Consider the following 10,370-nt stretch of genomic DNA (forward strand, 5'->3'; position numbering starts at 1 on the left):
GCTCAGTGATCTGTTTTAAAATTTCAACCAATTTTGCCGTATTTTCCTCTACTTGCCTTGCCATGAGTACATTGCGCATGAAGCTTAGCTCGAAATCCACTGTCTTCGCCTATAGAAAACGAACGCATATCTTTCGCAATAAATTTCATAAATTAAGATCTGAGCTACATCATCATATGCTAATAAATTGATCAATCACGGCTGAGAAAACAGTCAAGTCGCTTACACTTAATGTTGGATGCGCACGCTTCAAATGGTCGTAGAGGTTGCAAGTTTTCCCGCTAGTTTTACAAATTTTTCCGCATGCCAGACACTTTGCTGTTTTACCATCTATTGATTTTTAGAAAAATTGTCATGCTTTAAATTTTCCAATTCTCTGCCTTTTGCAGTCCTTTCTGCACCCAAACTGCTATGTATTACACACATATAAACATATTAAACATTTTATTTTTTGTAGGGGCGGGGGTGTAAATGTATAATAAAACAAGTTTAAAAAAACTCTAGTCGAGAGTGCTCGATTAGATACTGAACCAAACTAAAAAAAAATTTGTAGTATGGTTTAAAATTTCAATTTCGATATATTAAAAAATATAAATGATATAAAAAACTCATTTATTTATATAGCGTAAAATATTTTCACTAAAGATAAATATATTCAATTTCTTAACTTTCGAAGCAGTGTAAAGTTACCACAGTGGTATTTTAGTGAGTATTCAGAATAAAATACCAATATGGTAACTATAAACGGCTTCGAAAGTCTTAGCGCTAATATACATACAGTTTGTCAAGAAACACTTCCCACACTACCAAAAAAATACTATTTTGTTTATCGATTTTTGAAGCAAATCTCGATATCCGCGTGGTATTCACGGACCTAGATGTAAACAAATCACTGCGTTATGAAAATTGAAACAAACACTCGGTACTCTGCATCTATTAATTTCGAGCCTCTGATTGTGCGCCAGAGCGTTGTTCTGCGGTCGCAAGGTAGGTAAGCGGGATCTTATGGTACAGTCGCTCATTCGGGAGTGTGGGGGGGTTCTTTCCTACCTCATGACCTGATTGCATAAGTTTAATTTTTAAGGATCCCTCAACTGGACACGAGGTGGATCTATACTCCAGAAAGTAATGCGGGGGAAGTAGGGGGAGGACTGGCACAAATTCATAGCAAGAACACAGACACAATGAAATGTGGCCATGGGTGACATTCGGCACACGCGTTCTCTACCCTCCCAATCAAGGGTTTTCTTAAAAAAAAAAAAAAACCCCAAAGTAAATGACAACACTAGCTAGCTTACCCGATTATATCAACCCGTCTTTATAACTAACGACTCTTATTCATTTTTTCCATTCCTATATTATTCATATTAATCATTTCAACGATAACTCAACATTTTTATTCTAGGATTACAATATTAATATATTTCTTATGCTAACAGTGGTGGTTCTTTTAATTATGTATTTTACCTCATTTTAGTTTTGTAACTTGCCAAAGTTCTAGTGTATTTAGTCTATTGGTATTTTATTCAATTGTAGGCTTTTTATACCCTGAACCCATTTTCAATGGGAAATCAGGGTATAATGGTTTTGTTGAAATGTATGTAACAGGCAGAAGGAGGCGTGGCAGACCCCACAAAGTATATATATTCTTGATCAGGGCGACGAGCTGAGTCGATTTGGCCCTGTCCGTCTGTCTGTCTGTCCGTCCGTCCGTCTGTCCGTATGTTTGAACGCGTCGATTTCCGAAGATATAAGAGCTAGAGACTTCAATTTTTTTTTTAATGACCGTATATACAGCGCGGACGTCGAGTTTGCTTTTAAAATTCGATAAATCATCCCGTTATGTTTTTATCGAGTAAAAACATTCAAGTTCAAATCAGATGCCACTATAGGTAATTGTGAATGATTTTTCATTTTTTTAAATTTCTCAAATATTCAATATAATATGTAGATCATATGCTGAAAGTTTCATTAAATTCCGTTGTCAAGAATTAATACAAAATAATCAAATATTTGGCCAATTAACAAACGCACGTGCAGCAGCTACAACAGCATCGTATGCGTGTGCACACATACATTCAAACTTCTTCTAGAAACATTCGTTGAATCACATCAGCTGTTAGTTTCGTTTAGTTTTGGTAGATGGCGCTGCAGCAGTGAATCTATTTGAGTTTTGCCAGCGCCACTAGCAGGAGTGAGGTGGCGTAGTGTGTTAGCTGAATGATGCTCAATCGAGAAGTCGCGGTTCGAGTCCCGATCGATCGATGCAACTGATGTTAACATTTTTAATTGTTTCAAAATATTTTTATATTTTATTAAATGAGTTTGGTATTTTATTTATATTTTTATTTTCGGGCAAAAATTAAAGCCAATTTAAACAATATTACATCGTAGGCTTCTCATTATGTGGATAACGTAGATTGATTACGTAATATTGAATTAGCAGACTTATGTCAAGCACCTTCAACTGCTGGGCAGTTATCAATTCTGGCAGCTTACGATTCTTAAATTTTAGGACAAACATTAGATCATTTTCGTAAGGAAATGCGGCTAAGATAATGTCTGGCTTGAGACCGCGTGCAAAGCCATTATTGACAGTGGCAACAAGCTTCTTGTGTTTCTTTGTAGAACGCAGCATTACTTTTATTGTGACATTCGTGTTGACACTGTCTTCTCCCATAACCACCGAGTTCAACTGACTGTTACGTGGACGTCCCTGCAATAAGAATCAATGGTAGCTGGCGCATTGACACAAAAAGGAAAACTTACCCGCCGACGCGGTAGAGTACGTTCTGGTGGTTCGGAAACTGTTCCTGCAATAGATGGAGCCGCAGCAGCGCTAGTAGCACTGGCAGCAGAAACCGCTGTTGGAAGACAAAATATGTAAAATGTATCCATATATTATATAAATATCAGGGACCGTAACGATTATAACTTTTATAGGAAAAAATTAAAAAATAATTATTATTTTTTGATAAATTAAAAAAAAATTATTTTTAATAATTAAAATTGATTTTTATGATAAAAATCAAAAATAATTATTACAAAACAATTTTATATAAAAATCAAATCATAAGTCTTATATTTGATTTTTATTATAAAAATCAAAAATAAGACTTATGATTTGATTTTTATATAAAATTGTTTTGTAATAATTATTTTTGATTTTTATTATAAAAATCAATTTTAATAATTAAAAATAATTTTTTTATAAAAAATTACCAATAAAAGTTTATCTTTTTTTTGAACTCGCCATAAAAAAATATCCTTATGTGTGTTTTCCTCTCTCTTTTTGGGAATACTTTTGAGCCTCAATTTTTTTAAATGCGTAACACTTATTTGCGGTCCCTGATAAATATATACATATTAATTAAATATCTAAATTTAACACTTACGTTGCATATTCTTGGCGGGAGAAACCCTTCCGCCGAGTATCTGAATTAATTCACATTTAAATTAATTAATTAATTTACATTTAGTTAATATTCGAAAATGTAAAAATGTAACAAATATAAAAAATATAAGAAATTACCAATTGAGCTTTTAAATTTCGTCTTCCCATTTTATTGTAAGACGGTTAATTTTTACAATATATTTGAAGCTATATCAGCATATTTGAGTAGACATACAAGTGTATGTATATATATATATATATATATATATATATATATATATATGCAGGTATATATATATGCAGGTTTTTTCTGTAACACATGGGTGTGTGTTGGTGTTTCCTAGCTGCTTGGCTGCTATGTAAAAAGCACTGACTTGGCTCTACTTATCTTCGGTCCCTACTCGGGCGCCAAAAATTTATGCAGCTAGCTACAGATCATGAGGTAACGTGCGGGATCTCCAGGTCCCTTAGCTCATTTGGGAGTGTGGGGGGTTTCGTTGTTACCTCTCAGATCTTTGTACACAAATTTTAATAGTTTAAGATCCCCAAAGTTTTTTATTATTTGGTCCTCATGACCGAAGTGAGAGTGAAAGGGGAAGACGAACACAGAGTTTGTGCGTATATTTATTTTTTTTTAACAAACTTAAATTTTTCTTTTATTAAATTTTTTCAATTCAAATCATTGGGGACAGGGGCACATAGGGATTAAACACTTACAGTTTGCTTTTACTCCCGCGTCGAAAGGTCTTTCTGCGTGGTGGTGTCAGCTGTGAAGTGTAGAAATATGGGGTATATGGCGGGCGGAGAGTAACAACACAAACATTAAATTTGTTTAACACATAATTGTTTTTTTTTTTTTGATTTGCTTTTGTTTTGTTCTGCGTTATGTTTCCTACATATTTATTTATTCATATATATTTATTTATTGATATATTTCAATTTGTTGTTTTTTTTTTTTATTTATATGTTAATTATAGATTTTATTTTTTTGAACTATTACAACATTATATTTTTCTGCTCTTCTCTTTAAGCACTTCTTCTGCCAAAAAAAAAAAAAAAAAACTTTTCACTTGCCGTCGGCGATGTAATTGTTTTGCACAATTCTCTTTTTTTTCGAGATCTTTTCTTTCAAGTTCTTTTCTCGATGTTCCGAAGTTTTTTTTTTTCTCTTTTATACATATGCTACATTACACTACTACTACACTATGTTTAAAAATTACTATTTCATTAATTATATATTTTTATATCTATAATTTTTTTTCTCTACGCTTTCAGTTTTGCATATATCTTATATATGCATATTTATGCACAGTTTTTTCCGGCTTGGCTTTTTTTTTTTTTTTTTTTTTTATACCCTGAACCCATTTTCAATGGGAAATCAGGGTATAATGGTTTTGTTGAAATGTATGTAACAGGCAGAAGGAGGCGTGGCAGACCCCACAAAGTATATATATTCTTGATCAGGGCGACGAGCTGAGTTGATTTGGCCCTGTCCGTCTGTCTGTCCGTCTGTCCGTCTGTCCGTCTGTCCGTCCGTCCGTCTGTCCGTCTGTCCGTCTGTCCGTATGTATGAACGCGTCGATTTCAGAAGATATAAGAGCTAGAGACTTCAAATTTTTTTTAAAATGTCCGTAATTACAGCGCGCATATCAAGTTTATCATTAAAAATCGATAACTCATCCCGATCTTTTTTTATCGATAAAAAACCTTATCGAAACCCAGTTATAAAATTATATCTTCTACACCTTTATTGCTAGAGTCTCCAAATTTTTAATGTATGCTTATATGCAATTTATACAATTTCGGTTTTTGTTAAAATTTACCCCCCACCTCTAAATTCACCCCCTCACCCTCACTTTTGTAAAAAGCGTATTTCAAATACTAGAGACTTGTGCTTTGGCAATTACATGTATATTCATGTTATAATCATAATCTGAAAGTTTCATGAAGATCGTACGTCCATAAAAAAAGTTATTAAACAATTAAGTTCTCATAGTAAGCGCACACTGCAGCCCATGCGTGTTTATGCGTGGGTGCTTGTGTGTGTATGTGTTTGTGTATGTGTGTGTGTATGTGTGTCTGTATGCGTGTGTGTGTATGTGTGCCTGTGTGTGCGTTTGTGTGTGTATGCATGTGTGAGTGTATGTGTGTCGCAGTTCGCAGTTCGTGTCGTGTTTCTTATGTAAGCTGAAAGACGCGAAAAATTATTGAAATATCTATTGCTCCAAGGGTTCAGGGGATCTCGTAGTCGAGCAGTCTCGACTAGAGCTTTCTTACTTGTTTTTTTTGGGTTTTATCTATTTGGTTTTATGTGTTTCGCGCATTAAAGTTTGGTTCTAGTTTTTGTCACTTTATTTTTTTCTGCGCTCTGCTGTTCCTCTCCTCTGTCGCTGAGATCTTCTGAGACTGCAGTTTTTTCGTGCCCTAACCTCCGCTCGGCAAAGTGACCCTTGTTGGCGTGAAGTTAGGGTATTTAAGACAAGAAACGGACAGAAGTCCACTGAAAAACCAAAATCTTTCTTAATTTTAATTTAATTAATTTTAATTTTTTTTCTTAATTTTTTATACCCTGAACCCATTTTCAATGGGAAATCAGGGTATAATGGTTTTGTTGAAATGTATGTAACAGGGAGAAGGAGGCGTGGCAGACCCCACAAAGTATATATATTCTTGATCAGGATGACGAGCTGAGTTGATTTGGCCCTGTCCGTCTGTCTGTCCGTCTGTCCGTCTGTCCGTCTGTCCGTCCGTCCGTCTGTCCGTCTGTCCGTATGTATGAACGCGTCGATTTCAGAAGATATAAGAGCTAGAGACTTCAAATTTTTTTTAAAATGTCCGTAATTACAGCGCGCATATCAAGTTTATCATTAAATTTCGATAACTCATCCCGATCTTTTTTTATCGATAAAAAACCTTATCGAAAACCAGTTATAAAATTATATCTTCTACACCTTTATTGCTAGAGTCTCCAAATTTTTAATGTATGCTTATATGCAATTTATACAATTTCGGTTTTTGTTAAAATTTACCCCCCACCCTTAAATTCACGCCCTCACCCTCACTTTTGTTAAAAGCGTATTTCAAATACTAGAGACTTGTGCTTTAGCAATTACATGCATATTCATGTTATAATCATAATCTGAAAGTTTCATGAAGATCGTACGTCCACAAAAAAAGTTATTAATCAATAAGTTCTCATAGTAAGCGCACACTGCAGCCCATGCGTGTTTATGCGTGGGTGCTTGTGTGTGTATGTGTTTGTGTATGTGTGTGTGTATGTGTGTGTGTGTATGCGTTTGTGTGTGTATGCGTGTGTGTGTGTCTGTATGCGTGTGTGTGTATGTATGCCTGTGTGTGCGTACGTGCGTGTGTGTGTGCGTGTTTCTTGTGTAAGCTGAAAGACGCGAAAAGTTATTGAAATATCTATTGCTCCAAGGGTTCAGGGGATCTCGTAGTCGAGCAGTCTCGACTAGAGCTTTCTTACTTGTTTTATACTGAACTTGACTCTTTTTCTCTGCTCACACATACCTTTATATATATGTATATATTATATATATATATATATATATATATATATATATATATATATATATATATATATATATATATTATTTGCGCCCGCTGCGCACCCGCCGCCACCACGATCGTTTACGCTTTTTGCGTTTTGATAGCGCTTGGGTTTTTCTTTTTAAATTATATTTTTATTTATATAATCAAGTTGTTTTTTTTTCTTTCTTTGTAACTCTAAGTACAAAAAAAATTTTTTTTTTTTTTTTATAAGCAAAAATTGGTGCACAATTGAAGATCTTCGTGATGCGGCCGGAAAAGACTGAATTGACCCATGTGGCTCTTTTTATACCCTGAACCCATTGAAAATGGGAAATCAGGGTATAATGGTTTTGTTGAAATGTATGTAACAGGCAGAAGGAGGCGTGGCAGACCCCACAAAGTATATATATTCTTGATCAGGGTGACGAGCTGAGTTGATTTGGCCCTGTCCGTCTGTCTGTCTGTCAGTCTGTCCGTCTGTCCGTATGTTTGAACGCGTCGATTTCCGAAGATATGAGAGCTAGAGACTTCAAATTTTTTGTAAAATGTTCGTAATTACAGCGCGGATATCGAGTTTATCATTAAAATTCGATAACTCATCCCGATCTTTTTTTATCGATAAAAAACCTTATCGAAAACCAGTTATAAAATTATATCTATATATATATATATGCTTATATGCAATTTATACAATTTCGGTTTTTGTTAAAATTTACCCCCCACCTCTAAATTCACCCCCTCACCCTCACTTTTGTAAAACGCGTATTTCAAATACTAGAGACTTGTGCTTTGGCAATTACATGCATATTCATGTTATAATCATAATCTGAAAGTTTCATGAAGATCGTACGTCCACAAAAAAAGTTATTAAACAATTAAGTTCTCATAGTAAGCGCACACTGCAGCCCATGCGTGTTTATGCGTGGGTGCTTGTGTGTGTATGTGTTTGTGTATGTGTGTGTGTTTCTTGTGTAAGCTGAAAGACGCGAAAAATTATTGAAATAGCTAGCACTCCAAGGGTTCAGGGGATCTCGTAGTCGAGCAGTCTCGACTAGAGCTTTCTTACTTGTTATACCTACACATTCCAGTCTCCGCTCTTCTTCTTCTTGGAAAGTGCAAAACGAAGCTGGGTGCAATTCGCCCGCTGAGTCCCAAAGCTTTGAAGGTTCTTGCAAAAGCTTGCTCTCGCAATGTTAGCTTTTGCAAGATCAGCTGGTATTGCAGTGCAGGCGACAAAATTGTCGCGAATGATATGCACTGCAATTATTTATTATCATTACATCTATTCTTTGACCATTACACTTCAATTCACTATTAGTTTATATTTTGAGTAAATAAAAAGATTATTATTAAAAAAAAATTATTATTATTTGATTTTACTCTGTCATACCTTTTTTTTTATTTTTCTCAGAAATCCTTTCATGCAATATACATATATACATTCTGTGAATTAAGTTCCCGGAAAGTCTTATTTAAAATTTTCCTTTGAGAATATTTAAAAATCAAATTTCCCCAGGTTGGCACAACCTTTAGCCACTATTCTGTGAACTTTTAATGCTATGTGTCATTTAGTTTGGTTACGGCGTCATTAGGAACCAGTCAACCATTTTGCTATTTTTACTATGGATGAAAATATCGAATAAAGAGTTTACGTGAAACTTTGTGTTTCAAACGAAATTTCTTATGCCAAAACTTTGGAAATGTTGAAAAAAAAAAAAAAAAAAAAAAAAAACATTTGGTGATACAACCATGTAAATCGTTCAAAGAGGGGCGAGAAGAAGTGAACGATTTATCACGTTCAGGACGACCCTTGACCTCTTCAAGTGAAGAATTCGTGGTGTTGTTCAATCGGAACTCTTACCGGAGGGCCAAACCGCCAATAAAGAATATTATCTTGGCGTTATGAGCCGTTTGAGAGAGAATGTTCGTCGCAAAAGACCAAGCGCATTCGCTGCTTGCTGCGCAGTGAGCAGATCGCGTTCTAATACGTTCGTTTGTATTTATGTGTGCCGAAAAGAAGTGCAGAGTGATTAGAATATCAGATTAGAGGATTCAGGGTCTCTCCTAGCAGTCTCGACTAGAGTCTTCTTAATTGTTTTTTTTTTTTAAAGAACTTATTTTTTCCATTTAGCTGCTTTTAAAGCTTTGTGAAAATAAAAGCTTTCGAGTTTTATGGCCCCTAAAGTTAGCTGCACTGCTACTTCTAGCTGCTGAATACGCGCAGCACGACAAGATCAGCTGCTACGCATGCGCGACAACTTTTGCTGCACCCGCCGAAAGCCTGTTCGCGGTAACCCTTAAAAGCTTATGAAAGTTTTAAGGTGCGCGCTTAACTGCGTTTATTTGAATTATTTCTAGCTTGCGACCATTACATAGAAAAACAAGTAAGAAAACTCTAGTCGAGACTGCTCGACTAGGAGATACCCTGAATCTGATATTCTAATCAGTCTGCACTTCTTTTCGACACACATACATACACACGCACGTAGTAGAACGCGCTCTGCTAACTGTGCAGTAAGCAGCGACTGCGCTTGGGCTGCGCTGCAGTGTGTGCAACATTATAAGAATTTATTTGTTGAATAATTTAATTTCTAGACGTACGATCCTAATGAAACTTTTAGAACATAATCATAATGCTCATATGTATGTACATTCCACAAGCACAAGTCTCTAGTACTTGAAATACGCTTTTTACAAAGGTGAGGGTGAGGGGGTGCATATAAAAAACGAAAGTATGAAAAAAATACATATAAGTCTACATTTAAAATTTTGAAGCTCTAGCTCCAAAGGTGTAGGAGATATAATTAAATAACTGGCTTTCGATAAGGTTTTTAAGCGATAATAAAATATCGGGAATAACATTTTTGTGCCGGTGCCACTCACCACTAGACCAGCAAGTGATAAACACACACTTATACAAAATTTGTCATGATGTCGCTCACAACAATGCAACGTTTTCTTTTTGCATGGCACCCAAGTGTTTTTCGGCAAAGCGCTCCGGTCGCACTCACACCTAAAGCGAACGTAGAATAACAAGCGAAAGTGTGAAAAGCGCAATGCGCAATAAACGCAAGTAGACAAAATAATTGTAATCACCCAAGTGTTATATAGGCGACTTGTTGTTAAATATAACATTTTTGGCTGTTCTTAGCTTTTTAGATCAGTACGTATTTGATTTCGCCATCAAAAATTATTTACGATGTTAATTTATTAATAATCACTAAAACACTACAGAAAATTTCACTTTCAAACGATTCTTTTATTAACACTTATTTTCTTAATAGCTAAGCTGTTGCACGCGCTTTTTTCTTCTGAACGCTCTCGATCGATTAATCACTCTCGCGCTCTTGAGTTGCCTTCACATCTCGGCCGCGCTATCCCCCGATCGGCAATGCAACTCACCACGGCGTCGGCCCTTTGAGCTTTC

General features: G+C 35.4%; 1 protein-coding gene across 1 annotated transcript; it reads right to left on the minus strand.

Moving 5' to 3' along the window:
• Positions 1–985: 985 nt before the first annotated feature.
• Positions 986–5,145, minus strand: LOC149268094 (uncharacterized). The gene is made up of 4 exons (XM_089474650.1): positions 4,112–5,145; positions 3,396–3,435; positions 2,770–2,864; positions 986–2,716 (listed from the first exon to the last, which is right to left on the minus strand). Exons 2-4 carry the CDS (start codon positions 3,400–3,402, stop codon positions 2,384–2,386), a joined length of 435 nt encoding a protein of 144 aa, XP_089330776.1. The 5' UTR covers positions 3,403–3,435; positions 4,112–5,145; the 3' UTR covers positions 986–2,383.
• Positions 5,146–10,370: the final 5,225 nt, after the last annotated feature.

Source organism: Drosophila arizonae, chromosome X (assembly GCF_054131065.1).
Source record: "Drosophila arizonae isolate 15081-1271.41 chromosome X, UAZ_ARI_1.0, whole genome shotgun sequence".
NCBI lineage: Eukaryota > Metazoa > Arthropoda > Insecta > Diptera > Drosophilidae > Drosophila > Drosophila arizonae.